Here is a 20,809-nt window from a genome sequence, read left to right as displayed (position 1 = left end):
GCTGCATGAGGACCACATCTTCCAATGTTTCTTATGGCTACATGGAGGTGGAGAAACTCAGTGTAATTGAATTGCTGCAATCAGTGCCAAAAGCAAATGGATATTCAACAACATATTCCCCATGGGGGAAGTGGAGGAAATAGCAAAATTAAAACAAGAAAGTAATTAATCCTAGTTCATTTCCATCAAGGAGCTTGTCATGAAACAGCTAACAATTTCATCTCTGGCTTTCACTGCCAATTATCTTCTCAATGGCTGCTGCACCTAGAGCTTCTTCCTCCTGGCTTTTGGGTTTCTGGACTGACTGGCTTCTGTGCTTCTCCTGAAAACAATTCCTGTTGCTCCAAAGGCTGGATGCAGACGAGCCATCCAGCAGAAGGACCTTTCTTTAAATATCGATTATGACAAAAACTTCTGGTTTTCCTTCTTCTAGGACCTGCATGGCTGAATACGTGATTGCTTTGACTTCTGTTCCCTGAGATAAACAAGCAAGGGGAAAACAGTAAATAACTTGTTAATTCAACAAACCATGTTTAACCATGGTTTATTTGGGCAGAATTCAAACTTCCTTGTCAAGAGCAGAGTTCAGAAATCAGATGTGAATATTTGAGCAACAGCATCCCTTTGCATTGCTTAGCCAAACTGGAGGCAGTGAGTGTACATTCACTTGGCTCCTTCTAGTCAAGATGAAAATAAATGCAGTTTCTGAGTGTATAAATCATGCCAAGTCATACTGTTAATTGTTGTGGCTTGTAAGACATGGGTCATTTAACTGGGGTTATATGGACCTAAACAAGTGTGGCTTATTCAGTAAATCATGGTTAAATGAGCTATGACTTAGGGTGGGTGTTAGCAACCCGCAACTACAGAGCTGCATGTGGCTTTGGGCCCTCTGCTATGGCTGCCTGTCCCATCACTGGCTGGCTCCTCCCCTCCCAGTCACTCCTCACCTGGCCTGAGAAGGTAAAGGCGAGCGGCCGGGGCTGATTCTCCAGCACCTCACTATTGCTGGAGCTTCTTCCAGCCCTTGTTGGTGCTGGCCGTGCCTCGGTTGCTTGGAGAGACATGCAACCTGCTCTCTGCTCTGAGACACTGGCCCAACCCAGCCATAACTAACGCCAGCCTCGCTAACACGAGGGCTGGCAGGGTGGGATTGGGATCCGGGAGGGGATGACGGAAAGGGGGACAGGCCTGTAGCGCCTAGTTGTGGCTTTAAGCTCAGGGCAGTGGTAAACGGTCACTCATGCCCTTGTCACATCTCTGCTAGACTACTACAAAGTCCTATACATGGGGCTGCCCTTGAGATGCACCCTGAGACTAGTTAGTAAAGAATGCGGCCGCGCGGGTTGTTATGGGGGCTTCTCAATACTCCTGTGTGACACCTCTCCTGCGTGAGCTGCACTGGCTGCCTGTGGCTCTCTGGGTTCGTTTCAAGGTGCTGGTGCTAACCTATAAAGCCCTACCTGGCTTAGGCCCGGGATATCTGCAGGATCATCTCCTGCCTTCCTCCCACCGTCCGGTGCGCTCGCACAGAGTGGGCCTCCTCAGGGTGCCGTCAGCCAGACAGTGTCGGCTGGCAGCCCCCAGGGGGAGGGCTTTCTTTGTTGGAGCGCCGACCCTCTGGAATGAGCTGCCCACCGGCCTCAGGATAGCCCCGGACCTCCTCTCCTTCCGCTGCGAATTGAAGATGTGGCTTTTTCGCCATATGGGCTGAATCCGTAGGGGGAGTCTAAATATTTCATAATTTTAATTTGATTTTAACTAATTTTAAATTGATTTTAACTGTTTATGTAATTCTCTGTCGTTTTTGTAAGCCGCCCTGAGTCTTACGGGAGAAGGGCAGCATATAAATTACATAAATAAATAAAATAAAATAAAATAAAAGGAGGGTGGCCCTGCCGAACCTTGCACGCCCACCTGATGTCAGGCTCAGAAAAAACCGGAGTGACCTCACCAAAGACGCTCACCCATCAGCTGGCCTCCCCCCCTCTCTGTATCTCTCTGTGTATGAGACATACACTCTCATTATGTCTGTGTGTATCTCTCTCCCCCCACCCCTTCTTCTCCTCTTACGACCCCCTGGCCCACTATGGTGGGGCCAGGAGGGTGTGCATGAGCAGGGAGACCCTCCTCAAGCGAGCGGCTGGGTTTGTCCAAAGCGCAGCAAAGGCGCACATGGGACGGATGGCCGCTCGCTTGAGGGCTCCCTGCTCGTGTGCACCCTCCCAGCCTCACCACAGCTGGCCAGGGGGTTGCAAGAAAAGGAGAAGGGGGAGGGTTGCCCAAAGGGAAGCCTCTGTTGCAGCTTGCACTCGTTCCTCAGCCAGCCCGGATTTCCAAAAAGTTGCCAAGAAGAAAGAAAAGGAGTAATGAAGAACCCCAAGGAGAGCTCACTGGGCTTTCCGAGACTGTGAGAAGTGACACAGAGAGATACAGAGAGAGGGGGGAGAGAGGAACATAGAGACACACAGAGATAGAGAGAGGGGAAGAGAGAGGGGAAGATAGAGGGAGAGAGATACAGAGAGGGGGAGAGGGGAGAGAAGGGGAGAGAGAGACATAGAGACACAGAGAGAGAGAGAGGGGAAGATAGAGAGGGGGAGGGGGAGAGAGATACAGAGAGGGGAGAGCAGGAGTGAAATGCTCCCGGTTCAGACTGGATCGCCCGATCCAGTAGCGATGGCGGCGGGTGGTTCAGAGAACCGGTAGCAAAAATCCCTGCGCCTCCCCTCCACCATGCCCAGCTGAGCCGCACAATCATCAGAGGCTTTTTTTTTTTTTACTTTTAAAAGCATTTTTTCTACAACTCTTCCGAAGAAAAAATGCTTTTAGAAGTTAAAAAAAAAAAAAAAAGCGCGGCTCAGCTGGGATCATCAGAGGCTTTTCAAAGCATTTTTTTCTGCAACCTCTTGGCCGAAGAGGTGGTTAAAAAAATGGTTTGAAAAGTATCTGACAACTCCCAGCTGAGTTGCCTGATCGGCAGAGGGGTATTTTTTAAAATGCCTCTCTGATGATCCCAGCTGAGTTGCCTGGTTGGCAAGCCACAGAACCACAGAACTGGTAGTAACAAATTTTACATTTCACCCCTGGGGGAGAGATAAGAGGGAGAGACATAGAAAGATACACAGAGATAGAGAGAGATATACAGAGAGGGGGGAGAGAGAGCGGAAGATACAGGGGAAAATTGGGGGCGGGGGGGGGAGGAAAGGAAGAAGGGTTTTGTGGTTCCCGGTGGATTATCTGCCCTAATGACTGGCTGGGTAATTGTGGCTAGGGGGGGGTCATGAGACTGGGTAGGAGTGAGTGAAGTGGAGTTGGCCATGCCCACCCAGGTTTTGTGGCTCCCAGTGGTTTTTTTTCTGTGGGGAAACGGGTCCAAATGGCTCTTTTGAGTGTTTAATGTTGCAGACCCCTGACTTAGGGTAATGTGTGAACCCAACCACTCAGAGCTTGCTTTTTTCCCAAGTTGCTGTTTTCAGTGGAATCTATTTGCAATTATTTGAGTCAATTTCCTTTTAGCTGAAAGGTTAGCTTTCAGGAGGATATAAGTTATGAGCCTTTGGCCAAGGAATGCAAGGATTGTTTTCCTGCAATGCAGAAGGATGCTCAACCAAGCCAGATGTGACTCTGATTCACTAGTCCACAATAACTATGTTAAAGCTTGTTAGAGCATACCTGCGGATGCTTCTGCAAAGAGAACTCTTCTCCCCACCTTGAAAATAAAAGAAAGCAATCAGTAGAAGATTACCAAAGTAAAGCATTCTTTAAAAAGCCATCACCAAAGGAGGGGGAAGCCTCCTGGATCATTTAAAGCAGGGATCCCCAACCTGTGGGCCGCAACCCACTACTGGGCTGAGGCCTATTTGCAACCGGTCCATGTGAGTGGCGGGCCGGCACACACAATCGCAATCCCACTTGTGCGACAATCTGTGCAAGCATGTGTGTCTGCCCCTCACACAAAACCATCCCCTCTTCTCCCCCTCCCCCCAGCCACCAACCCAGAAAAGTGGGGGAACGCAGATGAAAAGGCAGACAAATTTGATCCCAATGGTGTGCATTTTCTTTCCCAAAAGTTCATGAGAAATCACGGTGAACAAGAAACCTGGCAGAAAAATGACGCTTAGTAGCCATGTGAACTCTTTGCAGAATCTTCCATGAAAGTCACAAAGTCTTTAGATTTTAGAACTTCAACTCTTCTATTTTAAACTGGATAATTTCACTTACCCAATAGATCGTATCCTGAAATGTATTTGGTCAATATGAAGCACTTTCACTTCCTATAAACAGGGAGGAATTTAACCTTAGTACGAAATCTATACACCTTCACAGGCTTCACACAGTTCCAGTAGCATCTCCAAATACCAGGATTCTTAATCCAAGCAGAATGATTCCCCACTTTCTACATACATCAAGGTGCACCTGAAGCAGTAACTTCTTAGAGCCTACAAATTGATATTCTAGTCTGCTCCAGCATTTTGAATGGCTCATATAATCTAAATAGATGTTATAAAAATCCAATTCACAAGAAGAATGCAACTAATGGGACCTTAACAAAATACATTCTTGCTCCTCTTTAGATTTTCTCATTGGCTAGTTGCAGTCTTATGATTCTACCTCAATGTCATAAGAAAGATGAATTCAATAGGTCAACAAGATCATTGCAAAGAGCCAGTATATAAAATATCCCTATTTCTTAAGAAGAAAAATAGTAAATACTCACTCTTGGTATGAAAAACTCCTCAGCACTAAATTTATAGAGCCACTCATCAAGGAAATGAAAGAGAAGAGAGAGCATGTCATGTCCTATGGAAAAATATATTAGAAACCTCAGGTGGATTTTCAAAGCAGAATTCCTCCTTCCTGCCCAAACATATCTAATTCTCGCCCTAAACAGGTTGGGCAAAGGATATGAAAGGAGATCTTTGTGTGAACCATGCTGGGAGGGCTCATTATTTTCTTGCACGTTCTTAACTATGCTAAAACATCCTTTCTTCTGCTTACTGTCCTGGACTGAATGCAAAGAAAGTTAAATTTTCTGCCTACCTGCAGGAATCATCAATTATGCTTAGAAGTCTTTAAAAACTTTGAAGAACTATTTTACACCATGTGCACTATTATTAGCAAGTGTGTATTTTGACCATATTTTTATATATATTTTCCACTTCCAAGCTATATAAACTTGAATGTTTATTGGCTATAAGCATATCAGGTGATGCGTATTTGTGTAATCAGGGAGGGTGTGGCCTAAGGAAATCAACACCCTATATCAAGGTGTGCATAATTATTAGGCAGCTTCTTTTCCTCAGACAAAATGGGCCAAAAAAGAGATTTAACTGACTGAAAAGTCAAAAATTGTAAAAAGTCTTTCAGAGGGATGCAGCATTCTTGAAATTGCTAAGATATTGGGGCGTGATCACAGAACCATCAAATGTTTTGTTGCAAATAGTCAACGGGGTCACAAGAAACGTGTCGAGAAAAAAAAGACACACCTTAATTGCCAAAAATTTGAGAAGAATCAAACGTGAAGCTACCAGGAACCCATTATCCTCCAGTGCTGTCATATTCCAGAACTGCAACCTACCTGGAGTGCCCAGATGTACAAGGTGTTCAGTGCCCAGAGACATGGCCAAGGTAAGGGGAGGTTGAAACCTGACCACCACTGAACAAGACGGCAAGCCTGGGCCAAGAAATATCTGAAGACAGATTTTTCAAAGGTTTTATGGATTGATGAGATGAGAGTGACTCTTGATGGACCAGATGGGTGGGCCCGTGGCTGAATCAGTAACTGACACAGAGCTCCACTTTGACTCAAGATGCCAGCAAGGTGGAGGTGGGGTACTTGAATCCTTTTGGGTTGAAGATGGACTCAAAATCAACCTCCAAACCTACTGTCAGTTTTTAGAAGACACTTTCTTCAAGCAGCGGTACAGGAAAAAGTCTGCATCTTTCAAGACAACCATTTTTATGCAGGACAATGCTCCACAGCATGCATAGAAGTACTCCAATGCATGGCTAGCCAGTAAAAGGCCTTAAAGATGAAAGAATAATGACACGGCCCCCTTTCTCACCTGACCTAAACCCTATTGAGAATTTGTGGGCCCTTCTTCTATGGGAGATTTACGGTGAAGGAAAACAGAACATCTCTCTGAACAGTGTCTGGGAGGCTATGGTTCCTGCTGCACAAAAAGTTGACTGTCAACAGCTCAAGAAACTGACAGACTCCATTAATGGAAGGCTTATGACTGTTATTGTAAAGAAGGGTGGCTGATATTTTTTTTTGAAATGTCAGAAATGTTTATTTGTACATTTTGAGTTATTTTTCTCACTTTAACAGATGCAAATAAACGAGATGGGCAAATTTTCATTTCATTGCATGATAATTCTGCACATTAATAGCTGCCCAATAATTGTGCATACACAGCTATACTCTTAAGAAAGCCAAAACCTCGCTTTTACTTCCTTAAATATTTAATCTATGTTGAACTGGTTGCTGATTACTGGTGGAGAGGTGCTGGAGTCTTTTTTTTCTCTTTTGGGCTGGTTGACTGACAGATCTTCATCTAATACTTTACCCTTTAAAAACACTCATATAATTGAAGGCAGTCTTCTTAAAAGTTGTTCCTGCCCATGGCTGGGGAAAAACTTCTGGGGAATGCCTAGTTAGAACAGCCAGGCTCCAAAAATGCTTTCTTACCTTCCGCTTCCACTTCTACTGTGTCAAGAGGTTCAACGGTCTCCGTGTCTGTCATATACCCAAACATGGCCATAGCACATTGTTCAAACGCCTCTTCCAAGGTATCACCCCAGGCATGCAACCTACAAGTTGATCAGAATTAATTCTGCTTGGTAGGGTGGTCCTAGCATCAGAATAAAATATACAGATGAGAAATCTGAAGACCAGAGTATCAGAAACGACAATTCAGTCGACTCACAGGATAAAGAGTACATGTTTTATATTTTGAGATCTCCAATAGAAATTCAATAGCCTTTTTAATTCTGTGGCTTGTATTCAATGTGCTCAACAATGACATCTACAATAACATGCTCTTTAAAAAAAAACTTTGTCCCCACCCACTCTTCTTCCCAGTCTGCAAATGTAATCTTCCAACAGGTACAAACCCATACATTGGATTTAAGCTAGAAGCTTTTGGGGAAGATGTGTATTTTAGGGACATAAGTCCTGTTTTGCAGATAAGAAGTCCATATTTGGTTCCTCCCCTTTACACATAGAATTGGGGACTGGAGAAGCTTCCAGAGAACTATTATTCAGTTGAGTTGCCTTCCCCAGGCATAATTTCTGTAAGCCATTATTTCCTAACTCCTAACAACCCACTCACAAATTTGCTAAGGTATAATAGAATCAATTTAATGGAATCAAATTAAGAGTCCCTTAAATTAATTAAATCTAATTAAGCACACCATACCAAGATAAAATTTTATGGTTTAATATAACATGGGAACTTGGACAATGTATGCAGCAAGATGAATGAGTAGCCTAAGATGGTACAATACTTTGTAGACAGATTTAAAATGCTGGTCTAACATATTCAGAGTCCAATAAGGTTAGAGTTACTAATGTGGAATTATGACATGAAAAACTCTTTCCTGAGGAGTAGAGAAAGGATGGGCATTGCGTAACTTAGCCTTCCCCCTTCCATTTATTAGAGTATAGGCTTAGGTGAAAATACTCACTGCACATCCGCCGTATGATCCAGATCTAAATGTGGTTTAAAAAGAATATATAAAATCAATTAAGAGTCAAAGTGAAATCCACAGAAACCACAATAAGGCCTCAAACTCAAGGATTTTGATTTGCTAATGAAAAAGTAATCATCTCAAATTCAAAATTTCAGCAATATTTCCCCAGATTGGGAGATAGAAACCTATTGTTTTAGCAACGCTAAAAACTAGAGTTGAGCGAAGACTAATGGAATTAAAAGGAGGCAAAGATCGTTGTACTGTCTGGATCTCATTTGCCATAAACGCAGGAAGAGTCCGTCCCCCGCTGGGTCCCCCAAGGCGGATGCCAGGACGCCCCTCCTCCCGCCCGGAAAAACTCACATTCGTATTTCTTCTGGATGGCCGGGTATTTGGCTTTGACCACTTGCTGCGCTTCGGTCAAGCCGTAGTCCCGCCCGTCGTCCGCCATGGGCCGGGCTGCTCTGCTGCCCCCGGGAGAGCAAGGCGGGAGGCCGAAAGGCACCGAGGGGGCTAGGCGGCCGGTGGGGCGCGGGGGTCCCAGCAGATCCGGCCTCGCCCGAAACCCTCACCCTCCGCCAAAGCAGCTTTACCGGCCGGATTTCTGCCTGACCGGCTATCCCGAAAGGGGAACCCCCCTCCTCTCAGCAAAGGAGAGAATGACTGGCGACCAAAGGGAGGGGGATCCTTTCCCGGAGCAGCCCAGCCCGGACAAGCCCCCCCCCCCACACACCCGACCTCGGTCGAAAATGGCGGCTGACGCGGAGGGAGGGGGGAGGAGGAGGGAGCGGCAGGGAGCTCGCGCGCGCGTGTGGACTTCCCCGCCCCGCCCCCTCCCGCCATTCCCGCGCTCGTGATTCGCGGAGGAGGCCGCGGCGGTGAGGGTCTGCGATTGGCTGCCGTTGGCGCGAACGCGTCTCGCGCGGCTGCGGTTCTGAGGCGACGGGCGAACGGGGGGGGGCAAAGGAACCGGCGGCGGCCTCGCCAAACGGTGGAGGCGTGCCCAGCCAGCCAGCCGTCGGAAACCGGGAGCCGCGACGTCACACGCGCAGCTTCGACAAGTCGCCATCATGGCGGATAAAGAAGGTAGGCGAGCCGTGCTCTCCCGAGGGGAAGGCTCCGCCGGAACAGGCCCCGCTCCTGCACTCCCTTCCCGCCCTGGCGGAGAGCCCCTCATCCAATCCCGGCGCCCGTCAGTCTGGCCCCGCCCTCTATCCCCGACGCCGCCCAATAGGGTGCGCCACGCGCGCTGGGCCCGCCCGCTCCGACTCTTCCCCCGCGGCGGCAAGTCCGCGCTTCTGGATCCCTCGGCGGGGCGGCGGCGGCGGCGAGTGTGCCGGGATGAGGCGGGCCGGGCTGCCCGATGGCTCAGGTAGGGGCCGGCGGGGCCGAGGGGAATCCCGGGGCGGGAGTTTCCTGGCAGGGTGGTTGGCGCTGTCGTCGTCGTCTCCCCCCCTCCCCCCATTTCCCCGGCAGTTGAACCCCAGGCCGGCCTGAGCCGTCGCAGCAGTCGCGTCGCCGCTCTCCGGGACAGCCACGCTGGTGCCGCGGCTGCCTCGGCGCCGACCGTGGGGCGGAAGGGACGAGGCCGGGCGCTGGGCCTCCCTCCGCCTCGGCCTTTCTGGGCGGCGCAGCCCCGTTGCCCCTGGGGGGAGTCCTTGCCATTGTTGGCCCAGCGCTGCCCGCTCGGCTCCCCTCGGATGCTCTGGCAGCGAGAAGCCCCGTGAACAGGCCTCGCTCTTCCGCACGGTTTGGTTGCTTTCCTTGAGACGAAGCGGACTGGGAAGCATTGCCGCTTGATAGCCGAGGAGAAGGCGGCCTTAGCCTGGAGGGAGCTCTTTGTTGTACTGCACGCCAGAATCGGCTTTTCCTTTGGAGCCTTAAAGAAAAACGACACTTCGATCCCCCTCCTGTTGTGTTCTGTCTTGTGAAAAAGACTTGGAACTTTAATATTGATATTGTGGATAATAAGTGCTCCTATGCGTATTGGTATTGCATGTTTAATTACTAGATTTTTTGCATTTCCTGATAAGGTTGTGAGTGTACATAAATACTTTTGTGACGTATATATAAAAAGTACCTTTTCCCTTCTATCTCGTATTCTGAATATTGCTTTACTAATAATTTGTTTTCATGCTACTATAAAATTAATTGTATTGCATTGATGTTATATTTTAGCTGCCTTTGATGATGCAGTGGAGGAACGAGTGATCAATGAAGAATATAAAATATGGAAAAAGAATACTCCCTTTCTTTACGACCTTGTAATGACACATGCCTTAGAATGGCCCAGCTTGACTGCTCAGTGGCTTCCTGATGTAACCAGGTAATTTTCTAATTACAGTTTAAGCATGTATAAATATTGAACACAGTGAAACTTCTGAGTAAACATGCTGGAAGAGTAGCTATAAGTGTCATATAGCATAAATTTAACTTAAAGACCTTGCTGTTATTAACTCTAAGTGCCAATAATCTTTGCCTGCGTGCATTTCTTGCAGTCTGCTTGCTTGCTCCCTCCCTTAGCATAAAATTATAAATGTATTTAGTTTTCTAGTCCTCCTTACCAGATACTCATGCACAGTACATTAAGTTCTATAGAATGGAATTGAGTTCCATTAAGGGTAAAGACTTAAATGCACACAATAGTCCTTGCCATATTTTTAATTTTCTTTTGCAACTGTTTATTAACATAACAAATAGAGGTGAGCACAAAAAGTAAAACTTATTTTAAATCAGACTAAATCTTGTTCCACAAGTTTTGCTAAACCATTATGGATGAGTTGCATTTGGCAAAAACAAAATCTAAAATGTAGCTTTTGCAGAAAAAATAACTCGGTCCTGGGGAAATAATGGTCAAATCTTCAAGGTAGGCATAGCCAAGAAACAGGAATCATGTGGAGTCTTGGGACAGGCTTTTATATAACTAGAATGTTGTAACAGGAAGCTATCAAAGCCTCTCTCTAATTCACCTTAATGCTAAGGTGAATCAAGGTTGCTTGAATTTATTTCTCACATACCTTTTCTGTAATGCCTTGGCCTTCTCTGAGTCGGATGGTATTCTATTACACAGCTCTTTCCTGTGTGGAATGATACTTGGGCCCAAAAGAATTTTGCAAACAGATTTTTTTGCTAGCAGATTCCTTTTTGTTTTTTCTACCCAGTGGAACCATAGCGGATTGACCTGTAGCAGAAGAAATCTGGCTTTTGTCTCTTGCTTTTCTTAGCAAAATATTCTTATTACCTATGGGTGCATTAAACGCTAGAGGATGCTTTTTCTTTGTAGTGTTCACTGACCCTATTTAATTAGTCTAGCCTTTTTTGTCTTTAAGTTCAACCCAATCTCATTTTTAATGGCATTACAGACCCGAAGGCAAAGATTTCAGTATTCACCGGCTAGTTCTTGGGACCCATACATCTGATGAGCAAAATCACCTTGTAATAGCCAGCGTTCAGCTCCCCAATGATGATGCCCAGTTTGATGCCTCACATTATGATAGTGAAAAGGGAGGTAAGAGAAAAATTAAGCTTTTAGTTGTGGGTTTAGACCTATTGTTTAAAACATGGATTGTGTAATTGCATCTTTTGTGTACTTTTTGGCAGTACCTGATTTCTTGTATTGGTTTTATTGACTAATGGGTTTAAAATCATTCAGTTATGTATGCATTAGGTCTGTGATGGCAAACCTATGGCACACGGAGCCATATCGGCGGGCACGCAAGCGTTGCCCTAGCTCAGCTCCAGCGCGCATGTGTGTGCCAGCCAACTGATTTTCTTCTGGGCCCACAGGAAGTCAGGAAACAGGCTGTTTCCGGCCTCCGGAGGGCCTCCAGGGGTGGGTGGGTGGGGAAGGCTCTTTTCACCCTCCCCAGGCTCCTAGAAAGCCTCTGGAGCCTGGGGAGGACAAAAAACGGGCCTTCCGGTCCCACCATGCCATTGTGTGAAAAAGCGGGGGGAGCCCGGGGGGGGGGTCGTGTGCTCGTGCGGGGGAGAAGGGAGCACTGAATTATGGGTATGGGCATGCACACACATGATCCCCCCCACGCTTCCCACGTTTTTGGCACACGTTTTTGGCAAAAAGGTTAGCCATCACTGGATTAGGTGCATAATGAACATTGATAAATGAGCTGATAGAAAATACTACTATTGTAACACCATAAATATGAAATGTCAGCATTTTGATTTTTAGATAAATCAAAGGAAAGCTTTTAATGTCACATTTGCTTGAGCACAGTTTAGTAATCAGCAGTAGTATTTTAGGCTGCTGTATTGCATTATTGCATTAGCTTTTATATTTTATATTTCTGTTCTCAATTCATATCCTCTGATGAGCAACAAAGAGGAGTTTATAAACCTTATCTTTATTTCCAGAATTTGGTGGCTTTGGATCTGTTAGTGGAAAAATTGAAATTGAAATAAAGATCAACCATGAAGGAGAAGTGAATAGAGCCCGTTACATGCCTCAGAATCCTTGCATTATTGCCACAAAAACTCCATCGAGTGATGTTCTTGTATTTGATTATACCAAACATCCATCTAAACCAGGTTTTTGCCGATTTCCATGTCTTTCATCTCCTGTTTGGAAATATAATCTTAAGAATGTTATAATATGCAAAATAATCACTATTTGAAAATAACATTTATGCATTTAGGCAAGTAGGAAAAGCATATGATAGGGAAGGATTTTGACTTTCAGTTTAATTATGTGGTTCAACTAGTCAAGCTTTCTTAGCTTTAATTCCAGCTTGAAGCAAAATTAACACTTCACGATAGTTAAATGCTTGCTGTTTGCATTTCCCTAGTGTTAAATGTTTTTAAAAAATAAGAAGCAATGATTATTATTTTATTACATTTGTGCTTTTGCTCAGCCACTGCTTTCCTTGTAGATCCTTCTGGGGAGTGCAATCCAGATCTACGTCTTCGGGGGCATCAAAAAGAAGGTTATGGTCTGTCTTGGAATCCAAATCTTAGTGGACATTTGCTTAGTGCGTCTGACGATCATGTGAGTAGTTATGTGCTTAGCACATCCCATTATGTGTAATAATTGCCAAGTAAATTATCCTAACAAAACATACTTTCTCTCCTTGTTTAAGACTATTTGCTTGTGGGACATAAGTGCTGTTCCAAAGGAAGGGAAAGTGGTGGATGCTAAAACTATCTTCACTGGTCATACAGCTGTGGTGGAGGATGTTTCCTGGCATTTGCTCCATGAATCTCTTTTTGGATCTGTTGCTGATGATCAGAAACTCATGATGTAAGCAAAGCAGTATCGTTTATCTCAAATTGAATTTCGGATTTATTTATTTTTTATAAAGAGAAGAGGGTTTTGTTAATCACACTTATAATGATGTGTGATTAACTAGCCTAAGAGAACAGTTTCTCAAGCTGAATTTTCTTTTTTTTTTTTTAAGCTGGGACACTCGTTCAAACAACACTTCCAAACCAAGCCATTCTGTGGATGCTCACACTGCTGAAGTTAACTGCCTGTCTTTCAATCCTTATAGCGAATTCATCCTGGCTACAGGATCAGCCGATAAGGTGCCTAATTAGAATTACCATATGTGTAGTGTTTTGCCTTTAAATTCATGGTTTCAGTTTAGGGGTCTTCCTATTTAAATCAGCATATTAAATAGGGTGTTTTTTTGGTATTGAAGAGATATTGGACGTATGATTTGCACTATATATGAAATAAAGGGTAAATGTTTTAATTTGTCAAACTGTGTTTTGATCTTCCTGGACAGACTGTTGCATTGTGGGATCTGAGAAACTTGAAACTAAAGCTGCATTCCTTTGAGTCACATAAAGATGAAATATTTCAGGTAATTCACATAATGGGTATGGAATGCTTTGCTCTTAATCATTTGACAAGTTGGCTGTTTTTAAGAAGATCTTTCAAAAGTTCTACAATTAAAGCAAACATTTGGTTAATGCATTTTTTTTTTTTTTGCTCAAGGGGAGTGCACAATAGTTCAGTCGCCATTAAGCTTTTTTTGGCCAAATATCTACTGGTAGCTGTTCCAAGTTGTCATTAAGGGAGGACTGCCTGTATTACAACAATGTGTTTTGCATCATCTTATTCTACAGGTTCAGTGGTCACCACATAATGAAACTATTTTGGCCTCCAGTGGTACTGATCGCCGACTGAATGTCTGGGATTTGAGGTGAGCATCAAATTAGTCTAATGACATGTATATACATTTTTATCAGGAATGGTTTTTATATAATGTAGCTTCTTCTTTTCTAGTAAAATTGGAGAAGAACAATCTCCCGAGGATGCAGAAGATGGTCCACCTGAATTGCTGGTAAGTGGGTACTTTAATCAACTCAACCATTCAACCCAATACAGCACAACCAACACAAGCTCTAAAAAGAATAACGCTAACATATATCAAGAACATCTCAGACTACTACAACTACAACTCTACAGAGAACAGACTACTACAACCAGATGGAATCAGTGTAGCACACAAGCCAACTAAAGCCTTTCAAAACATCCTAAGTAAACCAAAAGATCCAGCGGCCGGAGAAGAAAAAAAAGTAGCCATCTACAACACACAGTGTAATGACTAGAACAGCCACTAGTAGGACAAACAAGGCTGACAGAATGCATCCATGAACACCAACCAGCAGTCAGAAGACATGGTGAAAACTCTTTAATTTCACAATTAACCATACTTGCAATTGGGAAACTGACCTACACCAAGCCAAATCCGACACATAGACATAAACAATATCTACATACTGTGCAAAAGAGACAACAAGCCAAAAAGGGAACAAAAAGATCAAAACATCTCCCCACCAACAATCAGCACCCAGATCAGCATAGATTTACTCCAGGATTAACATCAGATTTATAATAAGCCCAGTCATGGAACTGCCAAACAAGCCAACAGTAAATAGCCCAACCAAAGACCCTCTAAGATCACCTCAATCAACACTTGAAGGGTAAGCCAGTACAATATAAACTGAAAGCAAACCCCACTTCTTACTAGCATTGATGATGTTACCTAGTAGGGTAATGAAACATCTGCAAGAAAACAACCAAGCTCAGAGAGCACCAAGAATCCTTCCACTTTAATCTTGCTACAATGCTATCTCTGTTACATCTTCCTGTTTGAAATGATTCCCCCCTCCATCTTTTACCCAAAAATTCCAGAGTCGGTCTGACAGAACAACTTTTTGTTTTTGCTACCTTCTGTTAAGATCTGTTTTGTCCTGAGATGTGCTTTCCAAATCTATAGTACAGTAAAAAAGGTAGTAAAATAAGGTAAAGTGTATGGTTGAATGATGCTTGTTCATGCACCTATAGTTACTTTTGAGTGTGCAAAAGTGTGATCGCATTGGGTAACATTTTTCCAGGTTGTATCAGTCTGGTCCGCCTTAGTTTGTCCTCTGATTTCCTCTGAATACCATAAACTATTTTGGTTTTGAGGAATAGGTTCTGAAAAATCATTGGGCCACACCAATAGAGTGATTTGAAGAAGAAATGGAATTATTCTGAAGCCTAAAAGTTCAGTTCCTGCTATAAATTTTGGACATGTTGACTTTCTATGTCCATATAATTTGAAATAGAAAACTCCAGCAACTTTACTGCTAGTATTTTACTGTAATCTAGAATCTGCTTTTAAAAGCTTCTATATTAATTTAGAAGTAAGTATTAATACATTTATATGGGCAAGTCTCTCGGATTTTATGAAGTTTATTTCTGATACTATGCACCATTGCTGTTGTGTATTTATGTCACTTTCTCTTGATTCTGATACTAGTTCATTCATGGGGGTCACACTGCAAAGATATCTGACTTCTCCTGGAATCCCAATGAACCCTGGGTAATTTGTTCTGTATCAGAAGACAATATAATGCAAGTGTGGCAGATGGTACGTATTTGACTGATTATTTCAAGGCTAAGCCAAATTGCGAATTTTAAATGACTGTTGCATTACTTTTGTTAGTTTGCAATCTTTTAATCATTCCTTGCATGAACAATGGTGACCATAGAATTTTATGGCAATATTGAGAATATTACGGCAATGTCTCTATATACAGAATGTGACATTCTAGGGCAGTGATGGCTAACCTTTTTGCCACCGTGTGCCAGGAAGGGGGGGCGGGGGAGGGTCGTGCGCGCACGTGCCCACGCGCATGCGTGCGCAACCCCACCCACCCCGCTCCTGGCACATGATGGCCTGGTAGGCCCGTTTTTCTTTCTTATCTGGTTCCAGATCCTCTCTGTGTATCTGGGAAGGGCGAAAACAGCCTTTCCCACTCCCTTGGAGGCCCTACGGAGGCTGAAAGGGCCCATTTCCCAACTCTCGGTGGGACAGGAAGTGACATTTTTTGCTGTCCCCAGCCTCCAGAACCTCTCTAGGAGTCTCTAGGAGCCTCTCTAGGAGTCTCTGGAGGCTGGGGACAGGAAAAAATGTTACTTCCTGTCCCATCGGGAAATGGGCCGTTTCAGCCTCCGTAGGGCCTCCAAGGGAGTGGGAAAGGCTGTTTTCGCCCTTCCCAGATACACAGAGAGGATCTGGAGCCAGGTAAGAAAGAAAAACGGGCCTTCCCCACCCCGCCCCCAGGCCCTCCAGAGGCAGGAAATAGCCTGTTTCCCTACTTCTGGTGGGCCCAGAAGGCCGGAAAATCAGCTGGCGGGCACACGCATGCGCCCCAGAGCTGAGCTGGCGGGTCCACTAATATGGCTCCGCGTGCCACCTGTGGCACGCGTGCCATAGGTTCGCCATCACAGTTCTAGTGCATGCTTGTTGAATGCCCGAGACCGCCTTCTGCCACCGATAGCCTCCCACCGACCAGTCCGCTCCCACAGAGAGGGACTCCTCAGGGTGCCGTCGGCCAAATTATGTTGGCTAGCGACACCCAGGAGGAGAGCCTTCTCTGTGGGAGCCCCTGCCCTTTGGAATGAACTGCCCCCGGACATACGCAAGATCTCTGACCTCCGAGTTCTCCGCTGTACTCTTTAAGACCCTGCTCTTCTGACAGGCAGGGCTAGCTTCATAATTCTGAGTTCTTAAATTTTTGGGTTTTTTAGTTAATTTTGGCCTTAAGTGTAATACTTTTAATAATTTTTTAAATTTAAATTGTGAGATTTATATTGTGTTTTTACCTGGCTGTACACCACCCCGAGTCCTTCGGGAGAGAGGCGGTATAGAAATAAAATTATCTTTATCCTTATCCTTGAAAATTGCCTTATGCCAGGGCTATCAAACTCATGGCCCATGGGCCGGATGCATCACACACTGGCTACACCCACGTTTGGTATAGTAAAGGGGGGAAAGTCCCGATATGTCCCGTGACGACATGAGTTTGACACCCCTGCCTTATGCTAATCAAAGGCATTTATCACCAGTATTTGAGGAAACAATAATAGAATCTTTATGATAGACATAAACAATGTTTTATTTTTATTTATTTTTATTTTATTTTGAATTTATATACCGCACCTTTCTCCCAAGGGACTCAGGGCAGTGTACAGCCAGCTAAAAACATACAATACAAACATTAAAAACAATTAAAAGGATATATATTAATTTAGCCCCAATTTAAAATGACAAACCAGTTAAAAATGTTTTTAAAAAATGTTATGTTAAGCCAGCCCGGCTTGCTGGAAAAAGAAAGTTTTAAGGGCACGGCAGAAGGCAGCGAGGTCTTGGATTCTCCTTATCTCTGGGGGCAGCTGATTCCAGAGGGTAGGTGCCCCCACAGAGAAGGCCCTCCCCCTGGGGGGTCACCAGCCTACATTGTTTGGCTGATGGCACCCCGAAGAGGCCCTCTCTGTGGGAGCGCACAGATCGGTGGGAGGTCATCGGTAGCAGCAGGCGGTCTCGAAGATAACTAGGTCCTATGCGACCGCATTCTGGACCAGTTGGAGCTTCCGAGGGCTCCTCAAGGGGAGCCCCATGTAGAGAGCGTTGCAGTAGTCCAGGCGCAAGGTGACGAGGGCATGAGTGACTGTGCACAGGGAATCCCGATCAAGAAAGGGCCGCAACTGGCGAATCAGGCGAACCTTACAGAAGGGCCCCCTGGCTACCACCGTCAGATATTCCTCTAAAGACAGCTGAGTATCCAGGAGGACACCCAGATTGTGCGCCCTCTCCGCGGGAGCCAAAGACTCGCCCCCGATAGTCAGTGATGGATGCCGGGAGCCACAGCCACTCAGTCTTGGATGGGTTGAGCCTGAGCCTGTTCCTCCCCATCCAGATCTGCACAGCCTCCAGGCACTGGGACATCACTTCAAGGGCATCATTGGGGTGGCCCGGGGTGGAGATGTACAGCTGGGTGTCGTCAGCGTACTGATGGGACTTCACCCCAAAGCCACGGATGATCTCACCCAGCGGCTTCACATAAATGTTGAACAGAAGGGGCGAGAGGACCGACCCCTGAGGCACTCCACAAATGAGAGGCCTCGAGGTCGACCTCTGCCCCCCTGCCAACACGAACTGCGACCGGTCTGAGAAAGGAGAGCCACCGTAACACGGTGCCTCCCACCCCCAACTCTTCCAGCCGGTGCAGCATGATTCCATGGTCGATGGTATCAAAAGCCGCTGAGAGGTTTAACAGGGCCAGAACAGAGGAGCAACCCCTGTCCCGAACCCTCCAGAGATCATCAACCAATGCGACCAATGCTGTTTCCGTGCTGTACCCTGGCCTGAAACCCGACTGGAACGGATCTAGATAAGATGTTTCCTCCAGGAATTGCGGAAACTGTCGTGCGACCACACTCTCAACAACCTTCGCCATAAAGCGAAGGTTGGAGACAGGACGGTAGTTGGCTAATACTGACGGGTCCAGGGAAGGCTCCTTAGGAGAGGCCTCACCACCGCCTCTTTCAAGGCAGTGGGGAAGTAACCCTCACTCAGTGAAGCGTTGATAACACCCTGGAGCCAGCCTCGTGTAACCTCCCAGGAAGCCAGTACTAACCAGGAGGGACACGGGTCCAGTAAACATGTGGCCGTACTAAGTCTCCCCAAAATCCTGTCCACGTCATCAGGAGTCACAGAGTCAAACTCTTCCCAGATAACATTCTCAGGACTGTTCCTTGTCACCCTGCCCGAATCTACCCAGTCAGAGTCCAAATCCCCCTGGATCTGAGCGATTTTGTCATAAATCGCTCAGTTTAATGTTGCACGTTAAACCTGAGTTTGGTGGCTTGCTTGCAGACGTTTCCTTACAATTCACATTGATGTTACCTTGATGTAAACAAGGTAACATCAGGGTGAATTGTAATGAAAGTCTGCAGACAAGCCACCAAGCTCAGAGCACCAAGGACACCGCAGTTCAACTTTGAACTTATATTCTCTTCAATTGGATTAACAATTTCCTTCAGAATTATGTTTTGCCCACCAAATCAATACTTCTCTTTCTCTATTTCATCTCCTATTGTAGGCTGAGAACATATATAATGATGAAGATCCTGAAGGAAGTGTGGATCCAGAAGGACAAGGATCCTAGACATGTGGCCCCTTTTCTTATTTCTCTTCCTGTCCTCTTCCTGCCTTTTCTAACTATCCTAATATTTGAAAGAAAGAAATCACCCTGTGCATTCAACAGCTCATCTACGAATGCTGTTCATCTGAGAATGTAAAAGGTTGCTGTTGAATGTTGACAGATTGGCCTTTTTTGACCATTTCTCTTCTAAAGAATTTTGAGTTATGCTAGTGTGAATATCTGTTGCCACCACAACAACAATACAAGGTATGCTCAGACTGTTGCAGTACAAGTTGCAGAGGGGATTCTCTTATAAATACTTTTGGTACCCTCCAATAAAAGTGTTGGAGTTACTTTTGTTCTCTAATCAAGTTCTTGGCGTAGATAAATCCAATGCAGGTTCATCAGTTCTCATTCTTGTCTCTAGCTGCTGTCAGTGAGACTTACTTTCTAGGTTTCTCTGTAGCATCTTGTTCCCTCTATCATTTTCCAATAAGGCATCTTCGGATGTTATGATATGAATATAATATGGTGATAGCCTATATATCTGCACATTGCTTGGCTGTCTCTGTATCTTTCTTGAAATGTGTTTTATCTTTCATTTCTTGTTCATTGTTTTTGTGTTTTAACTTGGGAGACCAAGTTGTAAAAGGTGTTTCAGCTGAGTAATAGATCGCAGACCTCATGCCCAGCTTCCTAGAATTGAACACTGGTAGCAGGTATACCTAATACAGAATGATGAAACTAGTTCAGTTTGCCTCCGAATATTTGCTGTGTAGATTTAACTGTTTCACCAGCAGCCAGTGTAACTTCATGAACCCTGTAAAAAACTTCAAGTGAAATAAATTCATTTTTTTATGTAGAATGTGGCTTGTCTTTTTTTCTTCACTTGAACATGTATACATTTTTTTACCAAATTATATATTATTGAAAAGTTTGTCTTTTAGGTTTCTTAGGAGCTAGAGATACTCCTTGAGTTACGATCATAATTGAGCCTGGAACTACAATCATACATCATTGTCACAAATTGAGGCATCATGTGATCAGACCGGATTTTTTTGACATTTTTGTGGTGGTTATTTAAATGAATGCCATGGACATTAAATGAATCTATTTTCCCCAATGATTATTTTATTATTTTAAACTGCTGTTAAAGTAGCACTTAGCTCCCAGCTGCCTGCAATTACTGCGAGTTCAATTCTCACCAGGCTCAAGATTGACTCAGCCTTCCATCCTTCTGAGGTAGGTAAAATGAGGACCCGGTTTGTGGGGGCAATAAGCTGACTTTGTATAAAATAGAAAGGGGGGGGGCAAAAAGTTCTATTAAGCAGGTATATACAAAAGTATGAAGGCTATTGCTTAATGCATTGTAAGCCACTCTGAGTCTCCGGAGAAGGGCGGCATATAAATCGAACTAATAAATATTCTGCCAGAAATAAAAAATGTCACAAATTATTGTCATGTGACTGTGGGATGCTACAAATTATAAAGGTGAGCCTGGTTGCCAGGCACCCAAAATGAGTGTGGTTGGGATGCGGGATGTGGGTTGAGGGAAAGAAAAAGGTAAGTAGCTTATTGGGGGAATAATGTAACTGAATGGTTGCTAAGTGACCAAGGGCTTCTTGTATAAGTAGATGAGCTGAAGTAAATTGTTCCTAGCCATTGGGAATAAAATCAAGTA

The 20,809-nt window shown here is 44.8% G+C and overlaps 2 protein-coding genes across 4 annotated transcripts; one reads left to right on the top strand and one right to left on the bottom strand.

Annotated features, from left to right (window-relative positions):
* Window positions 1–290: 290 nt before the first annotated feature.
* On the bottom strand, window positions 291–8,470 carry ZBTB8OS (zinc finger and BTB domain containing 8 opposite strand). 2 transcript variants are annotated; one of them, XM_070950026.1, is made up of 7 exons: window positions 8,059–8,470; window positions 7,690–7,714; window positions 6,692–6,813; window positions 4,718–4,800; window positions 4,222–4,274; window positions 3,673–3,709; window positions 291–475 (listed from the first exon to the last, which is right to left on the bottom strand). In XM_070950026.1, exons 1-7 carry the CDS (start codon window positions 8,144–8,146, stop codon window positions 389–391), a joined length of 495 nt encoding a protein of 164 aa, XP_070806127.1. In that variant the 5' UTR covers window positions 8,147–8,470; the 3' UTR covers window positions 291–388. The 2 variants fall into 2 exon arrangements, with proteins under 2 accessions (XP_070806127.1, XP_070806128.1); XM_070950027.1 differs by lacking the exon at window positions 7,690–7,714 and having other exon boundaries at window positions 8,059–8,127.
* Window positions 8,471–8,592: 122 nt separating this feature from the next.
* Window positions 8,593–19,993, top strand: RBBP4 (RB binding protein 4, chromatin remodeling factor). Of its 2 annotated transcripts, none has more exons than XM_070950025.1 (12): window positions 8,593–8,781; window positions 9,874–10,021; window positions 11,058–11,203; window positions 12,064–12,237; window positions 12,579–12,694; window positions 12,786–12,946; window positions 13,104–13,230; window positions 13,434–13,511; window positions 13,777–13,853; window positions 13,937–13,994; window positions 15,459–15,569; window positions 19,087–19,993. In XM_070950025.1, the coding sequence occupies exons 1-12, from the start codon at window positions 8,766–8,768 to the stop codon at window positions 19,150–19,152; spliced, it is 1,278 nt and encodes a 425-aa protein (XP_070806126.1). In that variant the 5' UTR covers window positions 8,593–8,765; the 3' UTR covers window positions 19,153–19,993. The 2 variants fall into 2 exon arrangements, with proteins under 2 accessions (XP_070806126.1, XP_070806125.1); XM_070950024.1 differs by lacking the exon at window positions 8,593–8,781 and adding an exon at window positions 8,967–9,067.
* The last annotated feature ends 816 nt before the right edge of the window (window positions 19,994–20,809 follow it).

Source organism: Pituophis catenifer, unplaced genomic scaffold (assembly GCF_029215685.1).
Source record: "Pituophis catenifer annectens isolate HBS135680 unplaced genomic scaffold, rPitCat1.0.hap2 SCAF_9, whole genome shotgun sequence".
In the NCBI taxonomy this organism is placed as follows: Eukaryota; Metazoa; Chordata; class Lepidosauria; order Squamata; family Colubridae; genus Pituophis; species Pituophis catenifer.
Note: the sequence above shows the minus strand (reverse complement) of the source record. Positions and strands in the feature narration are given on the sequence as shown.

Bases quoted from the DNA above. Each gene is read 5' to 3' on its own strand.
- ZBTB8OS (XM_070950026.1), bottom strand. From the start codon at position 8,146: ATGGCGGACGACGGGCGGGACTACGGCTTGACCGAAGCGCAGCAAGTG. The intron at 7,715-8,058 runs GTGAGTTTTTCC...AACCACATTTAG, and splicing joins CATCCAGAAGAAATACGAAT to ATCTGGATCATACGGCGGAT. The intron at 476-3,672 runs GTATGCTCTAAC...TGTTTATCTCAG, and splicing joins CTTTGCAGAAGCATCCGCAG to GGAACAGAAGTCAAAGCAAT.
- RBBP4 (XM_070950024.1), top strand. From the start codon at position 9,037: ATGAGGCGGGCCGGGCTGCCCGATGGCTCAG. The intron at 9,068-9,873 runs GTAGGGGCCGGC...GTTATATTTTAG, and splicing joins CGGGCTGCCCGATGGCTCAG to CTGCCTTTGATGATGCAGTG. The intron at 10,022-11,057 runs GTAATTTTCTAA...ATGGCATTACAG, and splicing joins TGGCTTCCTGATGTAACCAG to ACCCGAAGGCAAAGATTTCA.